Consider the following 27810-nt stretch of genomic DNA (forward strand, 5'->3'; position numbering starts at 1 on the left):
CTTAAGTTAAAAGGAAAGTGTCTTCTTGTTAGGTAGACTTCTTCATCAGGTAAAGGTGACCTACACAAGGTCAACTTACCTGTATTATCTTACCTGTGTGCTAGAATTACTTTAAGTCAATGTTATGTAAGGTACAATGTGATGAACAATATAATGTACAATGCATCATTACTGACAGTGTATCAATATGCTAGTTACAGTACATTGCTGTTGCATGTCAGATTATAGTCCTAGCCTATGAATAGTCACTAAGCACTTAAGTGTCACAGGCTATACAATAAATTAGACCTCTAGGAAAAGCAGTGCTTTCTTTTTGTTTGATGTACCATTAACTATAATGTTCGAACAAATAACCACAGATTGTTTACGTTGATAAAGTCAGTGCACAGCTTAACTGTCAGAAAGCTTTGAAAATCCAATCTGCACATTTTACAAATAATGTCGTAAAACGGAAAGAAAACATTACTTCTTGCTATTACACCTGTGTGTTTCATGTATAGATACCAGTTAAAAATTTCTGCTTAAATGGAATCCAACAGACTTTTCCTGAGTTCATTATTCCCCACTCTGTTGGAACGCCACCCTAATCTGCCATGTCCACACAACGATAACTAAGCACACGTTTTCGGCTTGCTTATTTACTCACCTGTGTGGCAATGTCAACACAGGTATGCAGCACCTAGGTGAGGTTTATCTTTCACAGAAAGGTGAAAAAGGATGCCCTTTATTCAGGGGCAAAAGCATAAAGAGCTTGTCCTCATTCTGTGGGATGGCTGAAAGAAACGTGCGGCAGCCATTACGAGTTGATTGTGGGAAGAGACACATTTGTTGATGGTTTTGTATGTAGTCGCCAGAATTTCTTGGCAATTAGTCAGGTATGTTGATTGTGTAAGTGTGGGGCTTACAGTGAACCGTGGCAACATTTGTGTGTGAATGGAAGCAGGCTTGTCCTATCCCAGCTTTTGTCAACAGGTATGTAACGTAATTACTGTGTTCTGTAACATTTAAAGACAGTGCTATTAGTTGATTATTACTTTAGGATGTTTGTCAGCTGTGGTTGGGTGCCGTGACTACAGGTACAATGTTCGATGGTTGCTGATGTATAAACATATTGGTTATATATACAAATGCTCTATTAGACATTTTGTAATCAGAAAGTGACTCAGCCATACATACAAGATCAACCTGTGTCTCCTATGTTTTGCATGAATATTGATTTTAACAATTATTTCTAAGTTTGCTAACAAATTCAACAAAGAGGATTTTAAATTTTGAATTAGAATGAAAGTTTATCTGTGACAGTGTGACGGTAATTGACATTATAAAATTTGATGTCATTTGAACTTGAGAAGGATCAGAGGACTTTTTGTAAGTGCTTTGTTTTTTTGTGCGGGAATAGTATATAGAATCTTTATTAAGAGGATTTTTGATATTCAAATAAATTTTTGTTTTCCTTTTTTGTACTGTGTAGGTAAGGAAGTCTCCATGAGGCCCCAGAGTATTATGGGAGGTGGCGCGTCTACCCAGACCGGTTCCTCCGGTACAAATAACCGGAATCGGAACCAGAACTCAGACCTGACAGAACAGATCTACCAGCTGATCAGCCGGTGTCTGTACAGTCTACCCCTTCCACAAGGCTCAGGTATGGATAAACTATGTACACTGTACAACAAAGTTTATATAAGTCTAACTGTGTTTATTTTGCAACCTACTCACCTATTTAGTAGTCCTGGTGCTGGACATGAATCTCAATTTTTTAAATAAGCCTTCCACGATACAGCATAACAAAGTTTTAATTCACAACCAAAGAGTTATAACAGCAAATGTTCCTCAGGGCAATAATGGATTTACCAATATGATGAAAAATTATGCACAGACATATGATACATGTATCAAACTTTAAAAAACTTACCACTGGCACTGTGACAGTAAGTGTCACTCTGTAATTGTGGTTGAAAGCTTGAATCTTGACCTGTTATCAACTGTCTAACCTCTACATGTATGCTGCTAGAAAATTGTCAGTCTTTTATTAGTTTTAACGTCTTGTTGTGTTTTTCTAGGATCACAAGCAGTAAATGATGCACTCATTGAAAGAGTCACAAAGTACTTCACCAAAGTAGAGTTTGAAGATGCTGAGATTTTGAAAAGAGGTAAGGACTTTGTAGTTGTTATGCGGTAAAAATTTATAGTAATGTTGATTACAATTTTGAAAGAAAAGAACAGTTGCAAAAATAATTACATCTAGTAGTTCTAATTGAAGTTTTGAATTATCATGATTGATTTTGATTCAGAAATCCATAAACTGCTGGGTACTTTCTTTTTGTATAAATAAAATCATAATTTGAAAGTTTATCGACACCAATCATAATTTGGGGAGAAAAATCAGAAGAAAGCAATAAAACATTGAAGACTTTTGCATTTCCACTCATGTGACTATGATGTAAGATATTGTCACCATGGTTTAAGGCTGGAAGTTGTCAAGTAAATTTGAAACTGTATAATATAACTACAGTCATGATATTATACACAATCATGTAAATGTATTATAAAGGCCTAACTGTTGCAGTTTTAACCAGCCAGCATAAGTTTACTATGACACTATGTGCAAACACTTTAGCTTTAGTTAAGTCCAAATGAGTTTTGATTAAGATGGATAATACGACAGGACAATATTTAACTTTGCAGGAGAGCCAGCCAAAGGGATCTTTGTGGTGATCGAAGGTCTGGTGGAGGTGGTGTCAGACGAGGATAACAAAATCGTCTTGGCGAGTGTCTCCGAGGGAGATTTCTTTGGCGAGGTTTCGACGCTGTTCAACGTCCCAAGTTCAGCAACAGTCAGGAGTCCAGGCAGGTCAGTAAGGGAGTCCACAAACATCTTGGGAAAATAAGATAATGTTATCAGCAAAATATTTGATGAGATCATGTGAAAAGTAAGATCTAAGCATGAAGTAATTATGAAATAATCCGGATGCAAAACTCACTACACTTCTCAGTGTGTAATGAATCCTGTCAGTACTTCATACTGCTATAATTTTTCTGATAGTTTTTCCATCCTTGCCAAGAAACAGACGAAACTGGTCATTAAATTCTCCTTTGTTCGTAACCCCCTAGGACGACCCTGGCAGCCCTTAAAGCTGAAGATGCCAGGAAACTCCTGCCGTCCACCCAGACCAACCTGCTGGACTGGTACATCCAGCGCAAGTACTTCGACACCAACGCGGCTGTCGACAAGATCAAACTGTCAAGGAAAAAAGGACTGGCAGCACTCAAACAGGTAGGATTCTCTTACATGGTCATGATTTACAGTAAGCCTTCACTTTAGCTTCCTTATTTCCCCTTGACCCCACGTTAAGTAATCTGAAGCCATACTGTATTATTATATTTAATTTTTGATATACATATATGAAAAATCTTAATAAGTTAATTGTTACTCCTTTCCTATCCACAGGTTCCCATGTTGCAAGGATGGAGTGACGACTCCCTGAAATCATTGATCTTGAGTTTAGAAACAGGTAAGATAGTGGTGTCAGCAGGCTGAGTGGCTAGGCTAGCAAACACAATTACAAGATCGAGAGATCTCTGATCTGATCCCTCAGGTGTTCCTGGCTAGACCTTGTGTCATTGGGAAAGGCACTTTAGGCAACTTTCCTCACTCCAGCCAGGTGTAGAAATGAGTCCCTGACTTTGGTTGAGGAGGTAAAAGGCGGTGGAAGGATAGGGATGGGCTCAGTCTTAAAAATACCATGACACAGTGGACGACAACCCAGGCCCAGAAATACTACAGGACAACTTTTACCTTTTTGTAAGATTACTGTTGACTGGAATTTGTTGGGATTCTTCATAATGCGCAACCCAGTAATATATTTCTTCTAGCTGGTTCTTGTGCCAATGAAAAATAAAACTTCAATGACAAACTTCTTTAACCTATTCCCAACAGATATCATTATCCTGTACCCATCTCGAGCTGCCATCCTCTTCAAAGATGACCCGTCTGAAGAAGTCTTCATTCTTGTTAAGGGCAAGTAAGTTGTCTCCAGAATTACAGCAGCTTTTCAAGATATTGAATTGCACTCTGCTTAACTACTTGATATATACATGTACATTGTATATGTGAGAAATTAGAGTGGGTTTAGGCGATCATACATTTCTCTGTGCTCATTGCATGAAATTAGGACACATAAACAGAGACGCCTGTCTATTGCAGGGTGGATGTGCTGGATGGGAAAGCCCGGCTGGCGACTCTGCAGGCAGGGAAATCTCCCATCTGTCTGGGGGAGGAAGGTTTGCTTTTGAAATGTTGTAAATAATCTGTGTATGTGTGTGTGTGTGTGTGTTAATGTGCATGTGTGTTAATGTGTGTGTGTTCATGTGTGTGTGTGTGTGTAAGTAAGCGAGTGAGTGTGTGTGTACATTAATGTGTGTTAACCCAGGCATGGGTTTGTTCATATATGCATTCACATTGTGCATATATATGTGTGTGTGTGTGTGTGTCTGTGTGTCTGTGTGTGAGAGAGATGCCATATATTTCTCTTGTAACTGTATCAAGTATCTTCCCCCAGGGCTGATGATCAGTGGCAGTAGAAAAACGACCCTCCGAGCCCAGACCCCCTGCCAGGTCATGATCATCAAACGATGGAACTTCCAGCGCACCTCAAACGAGGTAAGGGAGGTAGGAGGCCGGGACTGTTGCCATGGCTGTGAGCATGGAGCTATAGTCTGTGGCCTGGAAAACAATATAAGCTAGTTTAAACCTTTGGTCCAACACCAATGTCTCTCACCAAAACAAATGTTAGATCAAAGCCTCAGTTTGACTAACTCATAAATACTGCCATAATGTTTACATCTTGCACATATGGTAAGCACGTAAAGTGTACTTTGTCAAGTCTTATACTTAATTTGTTTTTGTTCAAAGTACTGTTGGTGTCTGATTTGGTGATGACTAGAAAATGAACAATCCTGAAATGTACACTTCCATACACACAATACAAGTTCCTTATCTGTCTGTGACTCTGCTGTTTTGTGTGTTGTTTTTGTATTGCCTTTCTGGCTATAGTTGCATGCTAATGTCACAAGCCAATTCTTACAAACCTGCTGTGTTTAAATGTAATAATACTATGCATGAAACCCTAGCACATAGTATTGCATACTAAGCTTCATGTGATTGTACACTGTGTTCTGTCTTGTTTTGTCTTCTACTATAGTCACAAAACTATGGCTGATTGACACCTACTAACCAATCATCTTCTGATCAGACAGTATGGTTGACCAATCACTGAGCAGCTTGTCTCACACTTCACCTGGGTGTTGCACCATATATGGTCATAGTTTGTGATTGACCAATCAGTGACCAGCTTACCTCAAACTTCACCTGGGCTATTTCACCAAATATGGTCATGGTTTGCCATATTTCTTTTCTGTGTCTTCTACATGTTCTCTTTGTATCTTGTTGTTAAAGTTATCTTTCGTATGTCTTCAATTATAACAATAATAACTTTATTGCACAACAATTGTACAAGGTACAAAGTATGGCATTCACTGGTACATAGATAACATTCTATTATGCTATAACATAACATTACATTAATTTTTTACATTCTTCTTTACACATCACCACTTCATAATCTCCAAGCAGATGTTGGCAAGGCTAAATCATTGTTATCCTAGCTGCCCTAACATCTGCTTGGAGATTACACTTCATAGGTCCCTACTTCATAATGTGTGTAAATCCATAACAAATTTAAAGTTAACACATAAAGCTATCTTAAGTCAAGGTATGAAATTCAGCAAATTTGTGTTTTGTGAAATGATTTTTTTATAGTATTATGATGTACATCACAACATGAAATCAAGTGCCACAATTGTCATTGTGTATTATCTAATTACTTATATTTTACTTAAAAACATTTTAATCATCTTCATCATTTTCTGTGTATGTTAGTGTTATGATTTTAGCCATTTCACAATGTCTGACCATGCATGTAACCCTAAGTAAGTAGGTTATAATCTCCTTGCCCTAAGCTATTTTCTTGGCATACCTTCTGACTGTAGTCTGACACATCTTCACTAATTTTTCTTTGTTAGTTTATCGACGACGCGGGTCGTGCGTGGGAGGAGACCCAGGACCGATGGAAGCAGCAGATAGCACAGCGGGATCGGAACCTGTACAACAAGTTTGGGGCCTTCCTACAGATAGAGGTCAGTTGGAGGTCAAGGTCACAAACTAGAAAAGTTGCCCAGTTTTGTATGTGTACTTGGTGTATACATGATACAAAGTATGTTGAGACGTGAAATTTTTGACAAAATTTGTTTTTCTTCTTCCATCTTTTTCAGATTCTTATGAAGAAATTTCGGCAGGTAAGTTCTTAGATTCCCATTCATCCATAGTAATACTGCTGATCACAAACATCTGAATCATGAAGTTGTGCTGTCAAGTGCTGTGCTGGTGCTGTTCTGATATGCTGTCCAGCCTGTACTTTTGTTTGTGTACAATTTATCGTAGTTTGCATAGTCCAGTGTTGGTGACCCTGCCTCTGAACCAAGAGATTGGGAGTTCAAATCTCAGCTGTTGCTGCTCACCCAACTGGAGTCTCGGGATGGGACATTAAGCTGTAATCCACTGTTGAATGTACTGTTGAAAAGAGCTACAGAGGTACAATGAACCTGTAAATACTGTACATAGTGTCTGTTTTATCTGTCATGACTAGCGGAAGCTCTTCAGTGAGCTAAACTGGGTTGAGATGTCTTTCACTGTTTTTTAGTCAGCACTGTTCAGTGATTGCCCTGTCGGACTTATCTACCTGGTTGCCATGGCGTCCACGGGGGAGGAACACGCCACAGGAAAGCCCATCCTTACGGAAGATGAGTACGGTAAGGATTGAACAAGTCTGATGTCCCTGAATCCCTCATTAGCATCGCACCATATTGGATGCCCTTAAGATCTTCTTTCTGGAAATATCATGCAGCTCTTTATTGTGAGCTGGTGAGTGTTACTGCATGTGCAATAAAGATTTACAAATGACTGTTGAAACATATACTAAGTCCTAATAACATTTTAACTTAAACATTTAAACATGATTTCTTTACCTTGCAGAAGTTAAGATGCTGTTCTTGATCTTGAGAGGTTCGGCCCACATGATCAGTGATGATGGCACAGTGGACTCCTTTCAGAAAGGAGATGCCTTCTGTAAGTTGCTCTTACCTCCCGTTTCCCAATTTTGTTCATTGCCTATGTCTTGTGTCAAGGGGACTGGAACTTCTTGTGCTTTGTAGCTCAACTGCATTGCAGACTGTAAGACCTATTCTTAGACTAGAGATCAACAAAATGAAGTAAAAAAACAAATCGTTGATGAAGGTTAGACATCCAGGTAATAAGATAACGCCAAAAATAATTACTGGATAAGATTTTGAAACAGTCATCAGTTTAAAACAAATCATTTTGTAATGCTACCTCCCCCTCTTATACTAACAAAGAACTGTTGCCCTGCAGTGTAAATAAAAAGAAATGATGCTACATGTAGCTGCATCTAAACTGTAAACTAACTGGCACCAATCATGCACATAGCAACTATACCAGGAAAATGGTTTTATTCCGTCTTTAACATGGCCGATATGTTTCTTATGTTCCATAAGGGAATCTGGCGTGGTATCCAAGGAAGGCGTGGGTCCGTGCTAAGGAACAGACCATCATAGTCAAGTTCTCTGAGTCTTCTGTTCGAGCGGCTCTCGGGGAGTATCCGGACGCGAAGCTGAACATTCCACAGAGGTCTGCGCACGACGGAACAGCAAACAACGGCAGAGCATCAAACAATGGGAGAGCGTCAAACAACGGGAGGGCATCACGGCCACAGAGCCGACCACAGAACAGACCGCGTAGCAGACCACAGAGAGGGTCAGAGGCGGGAACCTCCTAGCAGTGGTGTGGACCTACTTGCCATGCCGGTTAGGTTACCTGGCTCTCAGACTTTTTCAGGAAACGTAACACATTGTCAGCACTCTCTTTGGCTGGTTTATTCCACAAAGTCATCCTGTTGTTAACTAGCTATAGAAATCTGTTTGAGGCAGGATGAGCTTGGCATGTTTCTGATTTGAAAGTCTGTACAGACTTGTGATCTGCTGTTTAGTATCGTTGGTTAATTAGGTACATTGTTGCAGTTTTTGTTACACACAAGCCATAGTTTGAACTACATGTACCAAGGAAGCAAGCTAATGATAGAGTTATCAATTTCTTTTGTTCTTTTGGGGAGGGGGAGTGTTGTGTTCTGGAAAGGGACACTGCCAGGATCACTCATTGTACATGTACACTTACTTCAGTCAGCTCTCTGACGAAACATATTGTATAAGCCTATAAGGTCATGTTTGCATATACTGTATCAGAATGATATCACATCAACAGTTTCCAGCTGTTGCGTCCGAGAAAAGATATGCAGCAGATGAGATTCTGATGCAATGTCATCAAAACATTCATCCAACAGAAACCATGATGAATTCTAATTACACAACAACAACTCAACTCAACCATGATAACGAACACCTTGCAACTGAGGTAATATGCTGGTCATGATCAAGGTGTCTAGTTATTGTGGACAGTTGACTTTGCCATTGACAAATACAATTCACCAGCCAGGTTGATCGGAGTCCTGCATACTAGTATGCACATTACATTCTAGGACAGTGCTACTTCAGACCAGTTTAGGACAGGAAATATATCTAAGACAGACCTGATATTGTAAACATAGCAAAAATCTCTCCCAGACCATATTTTGGTGACCTACAATAGTTCTTTGTGAAGATTTATTTAAGTTGTGTGGCCCTACTTTGGTAATACTACATGTACATGTATATTACTGTATGATACTTTGTATGGCTAAAGCCATCAATGTCATCCTACTGGGGATGCAGGAGTCAGTGTTGCCTGGTTGAGTTTTCATTACTAGTATTATTTTTGTATTGCGGGCATGTTAGGTTGGGAAGATATTTTGTTGGTAAATCTAGATAGTCTTGTTAAAAGTAAAGTATCTAAGCAGGGTTGTGTATAAGAGGTTTCACTAGGCCATGTGTCAGGGTTGTTTTTTTCAAGTTGATTTTATGGATGACATCCTCTATAGTTGGTCTCAAATCAGGACAAATTAATCTCCAAGCAGATCCACACCGGGTGCGAAAATCGTATATGCTAGCCAGAGAAGGTCCAGTCAGCCAGAGAGACTGGACCTTCTCTGGCTAGCATATACGATTTTCGCGCCCGGTGTGGATCTGCTTGGAGATTAAACTTGAAACACATCTGTTGAAATAACAAGTAGCAAGATATTTTTGGGGAAAGTAGCAAAAATCATTGCTTGTTAAATGTCATCCATGAAATTAAGATGAGGTTGCCTTATGGTGTTTTATGTTGCAGTGTAATCAGTAATAATTTAATATTTATGCAGTGTTTTATTTTCTGTAACGTTATGTGTTTTGTTTGGTAAGTTATTTTGTCTGTTGGGAATTCTATGGATCTTTTTGATACCTTAAACATGATTGTGAGTTATGATTTTAAGATGGATTTATTTTGATTATGTATGACCTCTCTATGAATTACAAATGGTATAAGCGACAAAAGTATGTACCTAAGGTGAATACAAAATGTGAATTTCAGAATTACGATTCTTTTCATTATATCATTGGTACTCACATACTGGTGGCCTATAAAACAGTGTTCTTACCTCCAATGCTTTTGTAGGATTTTCACAAAGAAGAAACAGAAAGCTTTTCTGGAAACTTTTAATAGAACTTTTGACTTATATCTTACCACCTATAAGTATTACATCTGGCTACATACCTGCAATTTTTTTCAAAAAAATATGAGCAATATGTAAAGCAAGGAGTATGTAAAACTTTTCATTTCAGATAAAGAAAACTTTCAATTTTTTTTTTACCATAATCTTTTTGTAATACAATTTGGTGGATCTCAATCGATATTTTTCACTGGTAAAAAGGCCATTTAACTAAGCAGTTCAAGTGTCTGTCCTTTCTAATCTAAATGGTGATATTACATGATTTTTTGCTACTTTGTACAGCTAAACCCATACACCAAAAACGTCCTGCTACTGTAGTATATAATATTGCTTTCTCTTTGGTCTTATAGTACTTTGTATAGCAAAATAGTCATACATAACCAAACTTTTGAATAATGTAAGAAGCGAAGAAATACAACATTACATCTCTTTTTGGCCTATCAAGCTGTCACTGCTTCCCTGCATACACATAATTTGAAGCATTTTTTTTCTTCTGTTTAGCATGTCTTTTTGCTTGTATGACACATCTTCTAAACAGCTGATGACGGAAAAAAATATTAGACTAGAAAGACGTACAAACAAGCGAAATGAACGTCAGAAACGAGCTGATCTTCTTTGGGCCAGACTAGCCTTGTAGATAGGATGGAAACCAGGGTACAACCAAAAAACATGAACATGATAATCTTACAAGGTACAACCGAACATATACAACCGAACATCCTACTACACCTTTTAGCTAGCTGGCATTATAACATATACATCCCTGCATGATCTTAGAACAGATCTGAAGTTTTGTTTGCATTGCTTTTATTCCTACTTTCAAACAACTAGTTGTCTGACTCATCGTCTGATACTTCAATTCTTGCCTTCTTCCTTCCACGGCGAGATGGGACGGGGGACCAGTGGCCATTTTGAGACGGGCGGCGAGACGTCTTGTTTACGTTGGCTCGAGACGGGGTACCTGAGGACCTCTCCTGTTTTGCCACAGGCACCATGGCCTTGGGGACTTGCTTCTTCTCTGCTGGCAGCGGGTGTTCTTCCAAGTCAGGCTCTACTTCCTCCTTCATCACCTGCTCAAGGAAGGTGACCCTCTCGGATAGCGTCACCACTACCTGTCTTACCTGCAGGTAACAACAACAACAACAAATCAGCATCTCTAAACTGTACCACGATGGGGGAGCAATGAGTGAAAATCTATCCATTTTGGCTACCGGTAATAAGTGTACTGACAAGCATTGAATAAGGTGTAGGTAAAGAAATGTTGTGTTTCTGGTTACCCAACCCCTAAGCCCTTTTTTTGAGGGTCGACCGCTGGCAAGGGACATCAAATTTTTGATCTGACATCTGATTCTGAGTGACATCTGTCCCACTAAACCTACGTCCCCAGCATAATTGTAGATGTCTTTGTTGGATCAATTCAGCTGAAATCTAAAAAAAAAAAGAATCCCTACCTGCCAGCGCTAATTTTTTCAGGACCGTAATCAGCACAACTGAGGCCTAAGGCCTCCATACAGGCCTAAGTGTCATTATATGGTAAAATATCTCACAAACCAAGAAGGACAGAAGAGATGGAAGACATCTTACTTTAGACATTTCGTTGTCGATCATGTCCTTTGCTGTGACGATCGCTCCCTGGTTGGACTGGGGGATGGAGTGGCCAGACCCAAGGCTGTAGCTGTGGTATTGTGGGATAGAGTCACAATATGTCACATTGTACAGTATGGTAAGGATCTACTGTAAGATTCATGTTAGTTTTTGGCACTAAATCTCTAAGTTTTACTGATTGTACTTGTAGAAGTGACACCAGTGAGGTAGCCATGAGTGTATTTGCTACATCAAAGTAAGTCAGATACCAGTCTACCACTCTAGTGTCACTTTGTGGACTTCTTGAATACAGTCAGGAATCAAACAAAAGACTGTGAGGCTGTGATAGCCATGTTTTGTCACTTTAATTATTGTTATTATGTTTATGGTGTGAGTAAAACAAAATTGCTAACAGTCACACGGTGTGACTGTTAGCAATTTTGTTTTTCTTACCAATCATTTTTTTCCCTCTCTTGCATTAGATTTAGAGTCTGTAGAGGATGTCATCCATATAATTTACTTGCTGTGGCCTTGTTGATTTCTTTTTTATCCAAACAAAGTTGCATGCATGTGTCAGGGAGTATGAAAACTGCTGAAGCCCCCTTTATGGTCTTCTTGCCGTCATTTTAGCCGTGAAACACAAACAATGGGATAACAGCAAAACTGGAGGAGTGGTCTCACTTGGTGACTTTGTTGATGTTGATGGTATAGGCGTCTCTGAGCGCGTCGAACTCCCGAGGGGTTGATGTGTACATTTTCCCTATCACCGACCCACATCCCGAACAGGACAGGGGGAGGTAGAAACTGCAATAAAACAACATTACATGTACAAACTTGGTAAAAGGTACACAAGGTACATGTGGCATCATAACAGTAGATATTCGTCATGTTTGAGTTGTGCTGTTTTGCTTTTGTTACTTAACAATAATAAGTTACTTAACACCCAACCCAAAAAATTAGGTGCACAGAAAAAATATTGGGTGCACCACATAAAATAAAGTTGAATGTCAGAAAAACATAATTACAAAGTTTAACTCGCTTGAGAACTTCAATCTGTAATTCTACAGCTAACCTTAAAATTTCACACAAGTGATACATCAAATAAAGTACAACAAAAATTTATATTGCTATTTCTGATACTTACATTTCAAGAATATTCTGTATGCTTAGTGTACAATAGTGCCTTTACCCTGTAGCCTACAAAAATATCTAGGTGCACTGGTGCACCCACAGTCAAAAATTAGGTGCACAGCTCCAATTTTGGGTGCACACAGGTGCACATGCACCCAGTATTTCAAGTCCTGCATACCATCCATAGTCTTTGTCAGTCTTCTTCGTGGAACTGGTGTCTTTCCCAATGGTCACTGACTCCGTCACAGCTGTAAAAAATTAGTTAGAGGAGTTAAAATTCTCTGGAGTCCACCTTTCTGATACAGAACATGCTGATGATGATAATACATGCATGTGAGGATGTGTAACAGTGCGGTTCAAGTGCCACTTACTGACTAGTGAAGCTAACTGGTCTGAACCTTTTAGCTTTGTGGTATACGTAAGTGCATTGGGTTTGTGCGCTGGTGGCCTGGGTTCGATTTCCGGTAGTCAGAAGACTGTACTACTCGACCTGTGCATTTCAGATGCAAACTTCAGCTTGCTGTTGCACATACTCATAACAAGAAGGAGATGGAGGAGGAGGTCTAGGTCACAACAGCTAATCTACTTGAGGCAGTTTGCAAGAGCGGTCTAAACTGGAACAGTCCTACCTGACCGAAAATTCTACTCTACTCTACTCTACTCTACACAGAAAATGGCAGCAAGGAAAACATCTCCCCAACATCTGCTTGGAGATTAACAGCTGACAAAATAAAGTAGAGATGAGCAGTCGAGACTGCCCCCCCCCCCTCGACCTCATGACCTCACCTACCAGTATAAGCTAGTTCAGAGTTGCTACTACGCATGTGCAGTGTCAAAGGTGAAGGCCCCCGCGACGGAAACAAGACCCGTCTGGGCGTTGTTATGCAAATCGAGACAATCAGTCGAACCGCAGAGCTCTATGCGCATCGGTTCTGCGCAGCCTTCTCTAAGACGGCTTTTTCCGGGTCACGGCCGGACCCGGGTTGGACCCTGCTGCATGGGTGTGAACAACTACCTGTGGTGCAACAAAAAGACCTCAGACCTATATAATGTTTACACTTTTTCACATCTACAGGACTTGCCTGGTGTAACCATGTAGATATTTCGTGCATTGTAAAAAGACATCGAACGGTGTGGCCTTCGAAACATTAAGAATATTTGGTCAGTTTATTTGTGTTTGTCTTATTTACAGTTCACCTGGAACCAACTAGATATTTACATCGCGTGATAGCCCATTTCCTCATCTTTAAATTGATACCAAAGTTCCTAGGATAATTTTATGGGAACCGGTTTTGCCCCCAAAAAAACTGCGACAATGTCTACCTTGCGGTGGTGAAATTTCTGCCTAGTTCTAGCTACCGATGCGTGCACTCCTGCGCTTTGGATACATTTCGATACATACGCGTGGCATAACAAAGCCCATTTTTTGTAAATTAGAAGCTGTATGAACGCGGCTACCACATGCAATATGATAATTGACATGATAACAGTCAAGTACAGACAGACAGAGATTTTAGTACAAGGTACCTGATATCTACAAAATAGTCAAATCTGAAGTCAATCACTTCGAACTCCTGCGTTCGAACGACCGAACCCAGCCAGTACGTTCCATTTTCCTGCCGCGGGGGTCAGGCGAGGTCAGGTGCAATGTTGCAACTTTTAGCCGGTGTTGGGAACGTTGATGAAACTTACGGCTCAAGTTTTGCCGTCTAAAATTAATATTCTGAAACATTTCCAAATAAGACTAATATCATCTTGAAGCCAGGAAAAGTGAGATTCATATGCAAGTTGACCAATGCCATTAGATAAGCTTTGAGTTCTGTAAAGCATGGTAAAAGGACATTGTGTTTGTCTTCTTCTTCAGAATAAGACGCCCTGCAAATTGACCTCTTGTTAGTTTTTTTGGGGGCAAAACCGGTTCCCATCAAATTATCCAAGGGACTTTGGTATCAATTTAAAGGTGAGGAAATGGGCCATCAGGTGATGTAAATATCTAGTTGGTTCCAGGTGAACCGTCAATGATACACGCACAAATATACTGACCAAAAAATGGTCAATGTTTCGAAAGCCACAGCGCTCGCTGACAATTTGCTGTGCACGAAATAACTACATGGTTATGTTGGGCAGATCCTGTAGATGTGAAAAAATATAAACACTATGTAGGTCCGAGGTCTTTTTGCTGCACGACGGGCGGTTGACCCCACCTATGCAACGGGGTCAAATCGGGACCCGCCCGACGCCGTAAAAAAGAAAATAAAGCGTTCTACGGTGACCTGCGGTTCGACTGAATGTGGAGGCGAGCACTGTTTCCGTCGCGGGGGCCTTCACCTTTGACACTGCACATGCGTAGTAGCAACTCCGAACTAGCTTATTAAACTTATCTGTAACAATGAAGGTAATTAGACTACTATAAAAAAAAAAAAAAGAAATAAACAAACAAACGACACAAACCGGAGAAGGAAACGTAGCCCATTTCCACGGAGGCCTTCGGTCCCTTCAGCGGGTCGATGAAAGCGAGGGAGTCGGCTAGTATCTCGCGACAGCGCTGGCATTGGAAAACCACCGGCGCGTAGTCCATGGCCTCTTCTTCTTCTTCTGCGGCCGAGCGGTCGCGCTCCTCCGCCATAATCTTCCTCCAAGCAAACGCTGTCAAAATCCCCAAGATGGCCGAACTGTTTTGAAATGTTGCAGTTTCTAATTTGGCGCCTTTTCAGAGTATGCAAACATAAGATATCTTTAATGATATATATTTGCTGCCTGTATAAAGTTATATGTATATTTTCATAATGAAATATTTTGTTGATATAATATAGAATACAAATCATATGATGTTTATCAAAGTTAGAAAATTGCTTAACATTCAGCAAAAACATTCGATATTCAGTGTTAGGTTATAGAAACTGGCAAGGAAGAAGCTACAATAGCCATCTACAGTAGAAATCAAGATGGCGGCGTCCTCTATGGGGGAAGACCCTGACGTCTGCTTCTTGGAGGTCCCACAAACTCTGACGGCTTTCTTTCACAACCCCACGTCTAGTTTTTTAAATAGCCAATTTACACTACGAAGGAAATAGTATTGGATTTCATTGCGGCTTTCAACTGCTGCAAATCGTAAGCCGTTTGTGCCCTTTGGGTTACAGTACTGCAACAGATTAATAGGGGGCGCTATTGATCCATGCAGAAAATAATCAAGATGGCGGCGCCCTGAGCGAAAAGTGCGTCCGATATTCCTTTTCAAATTTACCCACTTTGCGCCTTTATTGCTTTCTTCCTGCAATTCTATCAGCTTTCTGTGATAACTCTAGTTATTGAAGCATCCAGAATGCTAACAAGAGTGATGGTATTACGAGTTTTAACGAGACAATGTCAAAGGGAAACCTCAAGATGTCTTGGACCGCAAACGTCACGTCTTCTCGAAGTTCTTGACCGAAGATTCTTACAAGGTGGACCAACGAACTGTCACCTCATTACACTACGACTGGATACAAGGATAGATAGAAGTTTTACCCACGTATTGAACCCATCACGGACTTATGCTTCCAAGAAAGGTAAAACTTTAACTTATGGGAGGGTTGTCGTGTAGGGGAGGGGGGCGTGGTTGATAGATCTTTAAACGTCAACTCTCATAATTCTACCGGGTACCATAAACCTAAGACAGCCACACTCAGGCCAGACTTGTAAGATTGACATCTAGACCTTCTCAGCAATGTGCAAATCTCGGGATTACTGATGCAGCTTTTTGTAATGTGCATGTCTGCGAAATTATAACAGTTGACGTTATTGTATAATGTTAGCTTTAGTTCATCAAAATAAAGACCTATTTACTTCAGAATACTTGAATTTCTTTCGAGGAAAATATATCGGACATGGCACACATGTGACATCGAATACGGATTATGGACATCATTTACGATTTATGTATTGTAGTAGTCCTCCTTCAGAGTTGTAGAAAGGTGCATTCAATATAGTGAGCAACTCGTCCAATGCCTTTTTTATCCATTTTTCCTCCAGTTGCACCTTTCTGCAACTCTGTAGGAGGACTACTATAAATGTACAAATATGTCCTCCCAGAGACACCGCTGCTAACTTACTTACTTAGACTTAGGGGCTCCTGTGTCGTCCGACACATGAGGCAGTTACTCTCACCTCTTAAATAAACGTACCGGTACGTTTATTTTTTTTCGCCTCAAAATCCACCCGGTACTTTCTTATTTTAGACGGTACGTTTATTGTTTTTTGAAAAGTTGAGGCTTTGCTAACCAGGAATCCCTCTAAAATCTTCAGTTAAGGTTTTTCTGCCCATATTTCCCCGGTATTTTTGCTCGTAATTCGCTATTTTTTGGCCTATCGGCGTTGATTTTCTCACCGCTTTGTAGGTTGGCCTAGCAGGCTAACGATTGTGCTATAATCAACATACAGCTGCATTTAATCTAAACACCTTGTAACTTTATTGACTATTGATTGACGGGAAATCAATGCTCTGACAACAGGTAGATTTAAGTTCCAATTATAAGAAATCCTTGCTGTGGGACCTTAGCCCTGCCAGTGTCGGATTTAGTTAAAAGTGTTAAACCATAGCTGTCCTGTGACATGTGCTCGGTTGAGCCCAACCAGTACCAGTGTAATGACAGTCAGTTCCTGACAGGTAAAAAGGGGCCCCAGAAATCAGCCGAGCCCTCCGACTCAGAGGACTCAGATGACGAGGTCGAGAAGGATCCTTTGGAGGACGACAGTGACTATGAAGACGACGAGTCCAGCGAACCCAAGGATTACAAGGACATCACCAGGGTTGTTCCCTCTGTACGTTTGGATGCTGTCCTGAAAGCTGGGCTGGACACCTCCAGACAGTAGGTGTCTCCTACATGTGTCATTTCGTTTCTTGAATCTCATCTTAAGACTTTACTAAGCTCTTATCATAAGACGTAATGCATTGTTTTAAGTTTTCAGTGTGAGGCAATCGTAGTAATGCAATGTAAGTCAGAGCACGCAAGAGATCACTGCGAAAGCCAAGAATATAAAACTCTGAATATTTACCAATTTTAATACGGTATCTTTTGCAGATGTATTTGTGATTGATATCATATTTGAAGAATGCAACAAACATCTAGCTTTTACTTTAAATTAAGGATTTATTGTGTATTTTGTATATTTCTGTCTTTTCAGTAAAATCGAGGAGGAATTCTATGCCAACAAAATTAGGGTGAACGGACAAAAGGTGATGAAGAAGAGCATATCGGTAAGTTATGAAAACTAGGGACTAATGTGGATTCAGAACCTGACAATTCTATACACGGTTATAGTTATGACCCAATACAAAAAGTTACTCAAGAACTGGATAGATTTTGTAAACGGTCAGATGTTTTAGACAGCATTTTTGCTATCTTTCATCAGTGACTGAGTCAGCTATCTGACATGCCAGCTGTCTGAAACTTTTGCAAAACTTGCCCAGTTGCTTGAGTAACTCTAATGGCTTGTATTGTGTAACTTATTACCTACAGTGAAGACAATTTCAGATGGTTCAATAGAATAGTAACTTAAGACAAGGTTGTATGCTAATGAAGAGAAAAACGTTTTCCTTCATGTTCTGTAACCTGTTGAAAGTTATACAGCAGTCGTATTCAGAACTTGATGACACTATACTCGGTTATGACGGTTATACCAATTATATCAAAATTTGGAACCTGATGAAGCTATAAATGGTTATACAGTTATGACGGATTGTATTGTATTGCATACCTTGTAAAACCGCGTAACACATCAGGTTTGTACTGAAGAGTACAAGCTGTGTATCTGGACAGATTTATTTATATGGTTAGACCAGTTATGTTGGGTTCAGAATCTGATCATTGCTTTACACAAATCTTTATGCCATGTTTGCAGCTGAAGGAAGGGGACACGGTTGACCTGATCCGGACCACGCAGACGGGACAGGAGGGGACGATGAGCGTCTCACGGGTCATGCTGCTCAAGACAGAAGACAGGACGACCCAGTCAGGGAACACTTATGTTCAGCTGAGGAGATGGAAGGCTCTGGTAGTCCCCAACCCCAAGAAGAGACACGGAGTCGCAGAGCAGACTGAAGTCTGACATTAGCATGAAAGTTCACCTGATTTGGTTGAAATTACATTATGGAGAATTTAGACAGGTCATCAACAAAATTGGACTCACCGGAATTTTTGACTGAATTGCACAGTCCTCATCAGTTATCTGACCAAATTTCTTTGACACATAAGTTTGTGTACGTGTGATGGGTCAAAGGTTAATGGAAATCGGTATCGCCCCTCGTCTACATCTACATTAGGGCACACTGACCTTCTCTCAACTGAAAAGAGGGGTTTGATATAGACATCCAAACACCTTGAAGTTGTCAATAGTTCAGTTCAGCAAGCTTGACGAGTTAAGTGATAAGCTAGGTAGATACATCTCAAGTCTAAACTGTGACCTATTTTTCAGCTACCCCTGGATAAAAACTACATGAACATAAAAAAGTGAAAGTTCATCTGTGGCAGTAATTGACGTTATAAAGATTTTTTTATGGAAATAGCGTATAAAAAATCATAGTAATGATAAAACAGAATAACCCTTCACCTAGATACCAGGACAATCCCATACTAGGGTATAGTCCTGCCTAACTTCTTTAAAATGGAGGAATGCAAAAAGGACTCCTGAGTCTTGTTCAGGTGTCCGGCATGACGTCCTGTTTGTTTACATCTTGCTGGTGTGCATTTCCTGGTGGTGTTAGAAAATGAGTGCACCTCCTGAGGACTGTTCTTGTACTATCCATAGAGGTCAGAAATGTAAAATAAAAATACATGTAATGACAAGTATTGAAAAGTGGCCGAAGATGTCAATCACATGAATGTTTCTTCTATTCAGAATATTTCTTTCAAACTTTGGTGTAAAATAGCATAGAGAGGCTCCTCAATGAAAAGTGAAGACAGACACCAAATGTCGTGGCCAATGGAAGTGATCTTTTATTCTAGCTAACTCGTGTCCTCTCCTCGAATATGTGACCCCAAATTTTGGCGTCTCTTCCTAGTCTTAGCTCTTCCGGAAGACTGTGCAGCCCCAACCGAGATGTCCTGCAAGTCCCGGGGTCTCCATGTTACTTATTGGAACCAGCAGCTCAACTGTGAGGCTACTACAAGTTAAGCCACAGGGGCACCAATATGAGATCAATTTAAATTTAGGTAAAGCCTTTTTAACCCCCTTGGGTAAAGTCATGGACCACTCTATTCTTACCTCAAGGTCTTCATTTCAACAGTTACAAAACCCCCTCCGAACTGCTGTGACGTCACGCCATAGTGAGGTCAAAACACAGGACTAATCTTGATACCAACTTGGCCAACGGTGGCACGGTGGCCTTGTGGTTAGGGTTGTTGAGTGGAGGTACCGTTCAAATCTCTGACAAGTGCCTTGGGAAAGGCACTTTACACCGATTTTCTCATTCTACTCAGGTGTAAATGGTTACCTAGCTTCGGCTAGGCTAGGGACGTCCCTTGGATAGGACATTAGATGGGTGAGGTCCCGGTGTTTGCAGAGAGTCACACAATCATATGTTTTTGCGCCACGCCATGAGGCGGTTTACCGAGTATGCAATACAAACAAGCAGACACAAGAAACAAATGTTTTATCTATACCCTGGTACGCGGTTATGAATAATTCTGGGTGCATTAACGTGTGATGTGTACGTATCACGACTCACAAGACAAGTTAATCGTAACCATTGCTTCTTAAAATTAATATAATAAATTGCTTTTTGGGAACAAACGAAAAGTATTGCTTTTGAGGCCCTCCTCTTCAGACCCCTGTAACTTCTGAACTCGGACTTATCGTTTTTAAAGAATGATGTATAAGTAAGATATGTGCAATATGACAGACAGGGTATTCCCATAAAACTCAAAGGTATGCAACAAATTCTTAACGGAAATGGTGACCAACAGAATATTAATGTCTGCTAAGACTATTGTTGTCAATAGCAACAGCAATGACGTCAAAATGACCTTTTAGTTATCCGCCATCTTGGGTCCGCCATCTTGAATTTTCGAATACACAAATAACCCCAAAACACAATTAAACATAATGAAAATAGACCTAGCATGCTTATGTGAATGTTTTTAGTATAAAAAATACCAGGTAGTGTTGATTTGGAAGAGAAAATTGACTGCTTATACCTGAGCTAATGATATGGCCCGCCATCTTGGATTTTGACCTACCTATGATATACCTACCAAATCAGCATAATAAATTAATATTAAACCATAAAAGTTACATGAAATTGCTTAAGGTGTAGTTAATGTAAGAAAAGATGTGTGGTTTAGCAAGAAAACCTGAAAACTTCACTGTTAAAACCAAAATTACAGAATTTTGTAAAACATGCCTGTCAGAACCCCATTGCCATGGCAACACGAAAAATCATAAAGTTATGTTATTAATATGAACTTGATGCCAACTAAATTTAAGGTGAAGTCACCAAGTTTGGTGGCTCTAGCATAAGCCGTTCAGTAGTTATGCGACATCAAAGTTGACGCGGGCCTCAAAGCCTTATGACTGCAAGGGATCCCAAACGCGACTTATAGATGGCATTTTGATTTTAACACTTGAATGCTCTAACTTCAGTGTTTGACTGTAATAGCATATATGTTTTCGCGGGGACTTAACTTTATAAAATAAATGGGGATTTCTCCAGTTTTTAAGTTCGCGGCTGCAACAATTCTGTAATGACAAACAGAACATGGTACAGTGGATTGAACAGGCACAACACATGTAACGTATACCGTATGATAACCCAGCACCGTGGACAAGCACAGTGTACAGTACTGATAGCAATATACCACTCAATTACCACAACCATATCGAGTCCATGTCAAGAGATATTCGACAATATGATATGTAAGCACACCAACAATGACAATTTAAGCATTTATCAAACAAGAGCTTTTCAAAAAAGCTGGCGTTTCGGCTACGTTTATGAGTGTGAATTGTCTTTTCCCTTTACTTGAAGTAAAATCTGCCAGAGAAAGTCACTCAAGGGCTGTTGTGTCTATAAGAAAAATTGTCATTTTGGGAAATGAGTACTGTTTTAATAGAGAAAGGCAGATTGGGGAAAGCAATTTTGAAGTTACGTCACTTAACTTATTATTAATAAGTGCTTTTGAAAAAGCTGGTCTTGGCCTACAACTTGTACTTATTTGTGAAATGTACAATAGGCTCATTATAAAAGCTATCAATGTAATTATGTACATGGCACGCAATAAAACATAGAATTTGAAAAAGCACCATTGAATCATCAGCACTATGGTAATTAAGTGAAATAGAAGTTCATAACAGCTAAGGTTCTATCTAAAATGACTACCAAATGTCAAACAAATCAACAGCTACCTCATCCGTATTATTCTGGTTTCCACATTTACAACATTTCTTCCTTATTTTCCTGGGTAATTTTGCTAAAATTCATGAAAATTCCCATATTTTTGTGCCGAGCGGCGTCACTTTCCACGTCCGTGTTGTCTGAATGAAGTCGATACTGAAAAATGGAGCATTTGCTACTGTAACAAAGGATCGCTGTTTTGCAAACAACATCAAGAGCCTCTGTTTACATCGGGGATAGAAGTTTAGTGGCGAGTGTTTTGCAAGAATCATCTTACCGCGCATAGGAGCCGCTGCACGGTATTTTACATTACAGTGAACAGAAAAATTCGAATGCCGGGTTTGGAATCTATGAAGTCCTGTTCATAAGACAAAGGCCTTGTATATATTAAATGAATATTGAAAAATAACAAATATAAAATATTTCTTTATCTATTAATGAAAAAATAAAAAAAATGATATTCATAAATATGATATTGATAGATTAATATAATATCAATATACATTTTTGATATTCAATATTTAAAAAGATTAAAATCCATGTACGGACACGAACCCGAATCTGCTAGGTCCGAAGTGCTACGCGTTGCCAGATGGGCTAAGCTGTAGTGTGCAGCATGTGTCTATACGTAATGCTATAAACTCACTACATGGTATCATTTATGTCGATTTTTGGTCGTTTTCTTGACGAAATAATTTTTTTTCTTCTGCAATCTTGTGGTATAGATGTAATATGGTCATTTTTTCAGGATATCAAAGTCCGAAACCACAATGCAATGATATTTCCGAACAGTTGTAGCAGTTAGATGCGGTCGCCCTCCTATGTGTCATGCAAATCAAGCCTGCCTGAAATTTCTTGCTCACTTGCCATATAAGGCAACGGCTATACAAGAATTTTGGAATGTATTGCCATATAAGGTCATATGGTGTGCGACACAGTGAACCATCGAAGCATCCTGCATGCATGCATCGAAGCATGCATCGAAGCCGAAACGCAAAAAATAGTAAACCTAACACCGTCGCCATGGCAATGCTTTTTCATTACAAGTCCTATTGTTGTTGTGATGGATCAAAAGTTCAGCGTCAAATTGTAGAATGCTGTCTCCTCACTGACACGCAGTTGTTGTCAGACGGAGAATTCCTGTGTTGTGGAGACGCTGCAGTTGTTTGAACTCTTCGGATATCTTGTGAGCGTCGCTGGGAAGGGCATTGTCGTAGTAGTGCTCGGTCAGGCGTCTATTGTTCCTGTCGGAGTGGAAGGGCCAGAAGCCGTACAAGTGCACCTCCTCGCATATCTGTGTGGCCACAGAGGCCATGAGTAATCCTGGATAAAACAGTAAGGAAAAAAGGATACGTAGTAAAAGATTTTCAACAAAAGCTGTTACACTTCTAAGTCCATTCGTTCGTGTGTGAGTTTGTTGGTGGAAGCAATCTCAAGAAAAGTCGATTGATTGATTGATTGGTTGATTGATTGATTGATTGATTGATTGCCATGAAATATCTCAAGAAAATTCGATAGATTGATTGCCATGACAACGAATGTGTTGGTGGACTTGGCGAATTCAAAGGGTCATGTATTCAAATGGCGAGATGTTAAAAAAATGTATAGTAAGATTGTATCAGATGATATAATAAGCCAATTCACAGTTCGAAGTGCGTATGTGCAGTGTGATGCATTGTGGATAAATGTCAATGTTTCAGGTCCATGGCATACAGAAAAAGAATGGGCGGAGGCCTTGAATGTTTATCGTGATTTACCCAAACTGTGAGATAGCTTAAAGCCACGTACCCGTAGACACCCTTTGAGCCACCACACCAGTTCTTTTCCAGTATGAATGCACCGATCTTATGAAGTCAGGATGAGGAAAGATAACTGCGTATTTAGCGTGACTTTCCAGCAGAACTTGATGTGCCAGGAAGGCCCGCTTTGCGCTCAGCTCATACAGGAAGGCTTCGATGAAAAGATAGCTGTCGCCGTATACTGAGAGGTCCCGACGGAAGATTCCTTTAGCCTCTTTAAAAGCCTTAGACGCTCTTTGAAAAGCAATCTTTTCCAATGTTCTGTTGTTACCAAAACTATTGTACCTGGGTGGAATCAAAGAAGATAATATCACCCTGGTTGAAGTCGACCGCAGCTTCACACACGCAAGGTATACGACTTACAATGGATATTTACAATTACGTAGATCTGAGCAGTGAACAAACAAACGAGCAAGCAAACAAAAGGCAATGTAAAGAACCTCATTCGTATAGAATGCAATATGCATTTTCTGCAATTATGATTAATCACATGAAAGGTTTGTACAAGATTGCATATGATTATAGCTGTTTCTGTCTCATCATTTTGTAAGAAGTTGGAACATATAAGCGTACCGAAAGTAGACCTGACTGGGATTCATGGTGATAAGATTGGTTCTCCTTCCAATGTCCTTCCAATATTTATCGTCCATTGGAGCCGTGTTACACCTGCATAAAAGAAGACAAATATGAGTATGTCTGTAGGTTATGTGGTCATAGGGCGCGGCGTATGTGGCAACAAATCCTCGCAGTGTATTTTTACTTCTATAAAAAATCGAGGTATTGTTATAGGTGTGTCTGTGTTTGTCTGTGTGTTCATGTTTCCGAATATTTGTGGTCAGCATAACCTATAGATGGATTCTGATGATAATGTTTAGTATGTAGATAGGTCTCGGAAGGACGGTCAAGGTCGATATTGGGCCTCCTGTCCATTCGTTTCGCACAATTAACATTTATCCGTGTGCATCTATCCAATGTATTTCAAATGGAATGGCTTTTCGTAATGGAAGGAGTATTTGTAAGTGCATGTGAGTGTGTTTGTATATGTAATTGTGTATGCGTATGTGTGCGTGTGTATGTGTGTGTGTGCGTATGTGTGTGTATGTGTGTACATGTATATGTATTTGTACATGTATTATGTATGTGTATGTGTGTAATGTGTATGTATGTGTGTGTAAGTGTGTACGTTTATATGTGTGTGTGTTCACATGTGTGTGTATGTGTCTGTGCATATGTGTGCGTATGTATGTGTATATATTTATGTTGTTTGTGTGTGTGTGTGTGTGTAAATGTATGTGTGTATGTACATGTGTGTGTGTGCATCTTTGTGTGTGCATATGTGTGTGTGTGTCACTGTGTATTTCTTGCCTGAACACAAACTCAGAGGCGTCTATCTCTTCTCCACAGCCGCTTCCGTTCAGTATTCCGCCGTTCCCAACAACACTGCACGTCTTGAAACGCCTGGTCTTAAATGGGCTTTCCTGTGAGTAAATAATGGAACGAACTCTTTTCATAACTTTAAAACTACATTGTACTTTCTTAACTTCGGACTGACTACAGCGTCATGCATTTACAGTATATACGGGCTGAATTATTATATGTTTTTGCAAATCGTCATTAATGTTAAGTTAAATTCAATGTAATTGTTTCAAACCCACCTTCGGAAATCGCCTAAGTTCATTTGTTGTTACTTTGATGTTCCCAGGTTTCCCAAAATAAGTCTTGAGGGTGGTATTTACATGTGTGTTCTCTTGCGTGACTAAGAAACTGCCGTTTCTAAACTGGCGACGGCTTATTGCTCTTTGCCTGTGAAATTGAGGGAAACGAATGGATGCTAGTTTGAAACGTAGCCTGACTAAATCAAGCTTTTTATGCCACCAACACAGCGGACTCTTTATTTCAAAATCACCTTACTGCACACACCCCCACCGCCACCCCATCGATTGTGACTCTTACCGAAATAAATCCGCAGTTGTTTTGTTGTAGACCCATCCTGGGGCTTCCGTTGGTATGGACTGCACGGCTTCCTGGTCGGCGAGGAATAATTTCTGAAAGGCTAGCTCATTCGGCGTGTATTTTTGCAGTATTGCCTTCTCATCCTTAGTCAATTTCCTGTGATGAAGGGGGGGGTATAAACTCAGTAACGTTCAGGACCGCATTCTTCACACTGCAGCAGCGACACCTAGCTGCGTGCTTGTACCCTTCCGAAGTACAAGTGCTTTTGCAAAATTTGTGCGTATTTCCCTATACATACCTTTATATTAGATTGAAAATGCGACCTTAGCATTACTATGGGGATGCCTCAAGACAATATTTAAGGAATACAAGATGAGAAGATGCATGGCAATGGTTGCTGCTGTACCTTACGAAAACATGTCGCGGCTTTTCTATGGGTGTAACTTTGAGTACGACGGTTGTATTGGTAGCATTGTTGATTTCTTCTTTGTATTCAGTTCCCAGATCTTTGAGAGGAGAGCTGGAATAGGAAAATAAAGTTACATGAATACATCAAGAGGGCTGCAGGCGACAACTATTATGTTAGTCCCAGTCAACATTTCGGAATCGAGCTCTACTTGGTAGAGAGTTACATGTTACATATGCATCTACCTTTGGTCTCATTTTTAGACAATATCTAAGGAATACAAGATGAGAAGATGCATGGCAATGGTTGCTACTGTACCTTACTATCATATGTCGCGGCTTTTCCATGGGTGTAACTTTGAGTGCGACGGTTGTATTGGTAGCACTGTTGATTTCTTCTTTGTATTCAGCTCCCAGATGTTTGAGAAGAGAACTGGAATAGGAAAATAAAGTCACATGAATACATCGAGATGGCTGCAGGCACCAACTATTATGTTAGTCCCAGTCAACATTTCGGAATCGAGCTCTACTTGGTATCTACCTTTGGTCTCATTTTTCGGTTTTTCATTGCTGCATTTGTTGGTCCTTATTTCTATGATATGCCGTGAAAAATAACCAAAGAGACAATTACTGAAATAGGCTATAGAGCTCTTCGTAGCACTCTTCAATGACTTATCAATTGCTTACAGCTGCCAAGTGTTCTTGCATCTTAAGAAGGTGGTGATGGGCACTTTCACGGATGTCTTTGTCCTGCCGACGTCTTAGGAACGTTGTCGTCGGTGTCGTGTTCTCCACTGTCTTTCATCTTTTCATGATTACTTTTCCATTGAATGAAGATGTAAGGAAGCTTTTAAAGCAGAGATTGCAAGAACAAGCAAATATATGTAATTGTGTGTAATGTATACGTAAATTACATTATGGAGAATCTAAACTGTTCGCCAACTCAGTGTCTTGAGCCATTGGGTCGAATAGCTGAAGAGGACTGAGTAATTCAGTCAAAAATTCTGGTCAGTCCAATCTTTTTATCAAATTTGACGAATAGTTCAAATTTTCCATAAAGAATAAGTACGTTGAGGTGCTTACCTGGCGGGGGTGACCAGTGTCCAGCGCACCGGGTAACCACTACTTACAGTTTCTGACGGGTTGAATAGCAACAAAGGCACCGCTACCAGAAACAACAGGGGCAGGGCACAAAATATTCGCCTCATTTTGTTTCTTCGCAGTTATGACTGTAAAGCGCAATGAAAGGAAAAAGAATGTGAACACATTGACTGCTGTACTATAAGGACGAAATATAAAGCTCTAGCTATTTAGCACATTTATTTAGTCCAGAAAAGTATTTTAGTCAATACACGTGTTAAGCACATTTACCTGTGTTAACAATTGGCAACGCACCTCAAACTCATTAAATCACTAGTAAGCTAGAAAATCTTTAAATCCCATTTCGACGGCATCAATCTCCAAGCAGATCTCCGCACGGTGCCAAAATCGTACAAGCTAGCCAGAGAAGCTCCAGTCAGCCAGAGAAGTTGCCAGGCACCGTCGATAAAAACTCCTTCTGCCAGTTGGATACGGTCTTTGCAACCGTTGGGTCTGCTTGGAGACTAATCCAGCTAACGTCCCGATGAATAATGTACAAGTTGCCATGACGGTGGGCATCGACTTTGAGTGACTTTCTACCGACTCAACAAACAGGTTGTTTCCGAAGGCCTGATGTGAGCGGTACGATCGTTTTGTCGTGTTTTTTTTTTGCTTGGACACGTTTATATGACCTCAGAACTCTCTTCAGGCCAAGGTG

General features: G+C 40.1%; 4 protein-coding genes across 6 annotated transcripts in view; 2 read left to right on the top strand and 2 right to left on the bottom strand.

Moving 5' to 3' along the window:
• The first annotated feature begins 953 nt into the window (after window positions 1–953).
• LOC136434799 (cGMP-dependent protein kinase 2-like) lies at window positions 954–9633 on the top strand. The gene is made up of 14 exons (XM_066427865.1): window positions 954–972; window positions 1472–1642; window positions 2061–2150; window positions 2686–2851; window positions 3112–3274; window positions 3449–3512; window positions 3938–4022; window positions 4205–4281; window positions 4560–4660; window positions 6082–6195; window positions 6331–6354; window positions 6759–6867; window positions 7091–7183; window positions 7630–9633. The coding sequence occupies exons 2-14, from the start codon at window positions 1486–1488 to the stop codon at window positions 7908–7910; spliced, it is 1524 nt and encodes a 507-aa protein (XP_066283962.1). The 5' UTR covers window positions 954–972; window positions 1472–1485; the 3' UTR covers window positions 7911–9633.
• Window positions 9634–9742: 109 nt separating this feature from the next.
• On the bottom strand, window positions 9743–15283 carry LOC136434862 (uncharacterized). Of its 2 annotated transcripts, none has more exons than XM_066427948.1 (5): window positions 14937–15283; window positions 12664–12733; window positions 12036–12158; window positions 11355–11445; window positions 9743–10891 (listed from the first exon to the last, which is right to left on the bottom strand). In XM_066427948.1, the coding sequence occupies exons 1-5, from the start codon at window positions 15109–15111 to the stop codon at window positions 10598–10600; spliced, it is 753 nt and encodes a 250-aa protein (XP_066284045.1). In that variant the 5' UTR covers window positions 15112–15283; the 3' UTR covers window positions 9743–10597. The 2 variants fall into 2 exon arrangements, with proteins under 2 accessions (XP_066284045.1, XP_066284053.1); XM_066427956.1 differs by lacking the exon at window positions 14937–15283 and adding an exon at window positions 13276–13378.
• A 158-nt stretch (window positions 15284–15441) lies between these two features.
• LOC136434874 (mitochondrial transcription rescue factor 1-like) lies at window positions 15442–19319 on the top strand. The gene is made up of 4 exons (XM_066427970.1): window positions 15442–16033; window positions 17131–17332; window positions 17649–17721; window positions 18366–19319. The coding sequence occupies exons 1-4, from the start codon at window positions 15808–15810 to the stop codon at window positions 18570–18572; spliced, it is 708 nt and encodes a 235-aa protein (XP_066284067.1). The 5' UTR covers window positions 15442–15807; the 3' UTR covers window positions 18573–19319.
• A 2074-nt stretch (window positions 19320–21393) lies between these two features.
• Window positions 21394–27810, bottom strand: part of LOC136434817 (alpha-2,8-sialyltransferase 8F-like) — a 37714-nt gene continuing 31297 nt past the window's right edge. For both annotated transcript variants that reach the window (XR_010755792.1, XR_010755793.1), the window contains 8 exons: window positions 27096–27241; window positions 26332–26445; window positions 26014–26127; window positions 25608–25763; window positions 25310–25457; window positions 24228–25132; window positions 23644–23939; window positions 21394–23178 (listed from right to left, as the gene is read on the bottom strand). The gene's annotated coding sequence lies outside the window, so the exon portion shown is untranslated. The remainder of the gene's footprint in view (window positions 23179–23643; window positions 23940–24227; window positions 25133–25309; window positions 25458–25607; window positions 25764–26013; window positions 26128–26331; window positions 26446–27095; window positions 27242–27810) is intronic.

Source organism: Branchiostoma lanceolatum, chromosome 1, assembly GCF_035083965.1.
Source record: "Branchiostoma lanceolatum isolate klBraLanc5 chromosome 1, klBraLanc5.hap2, whole genome shotgun sequence".
Classification (NCBI taxonomy): domain Eukaryota; kingdom Metazoa; phylum Chordata; class Leptocardii; order Amphioxiformes; family Branchiostomatidae; genus Branchiostoma; species Branchiostoma lanceolatum.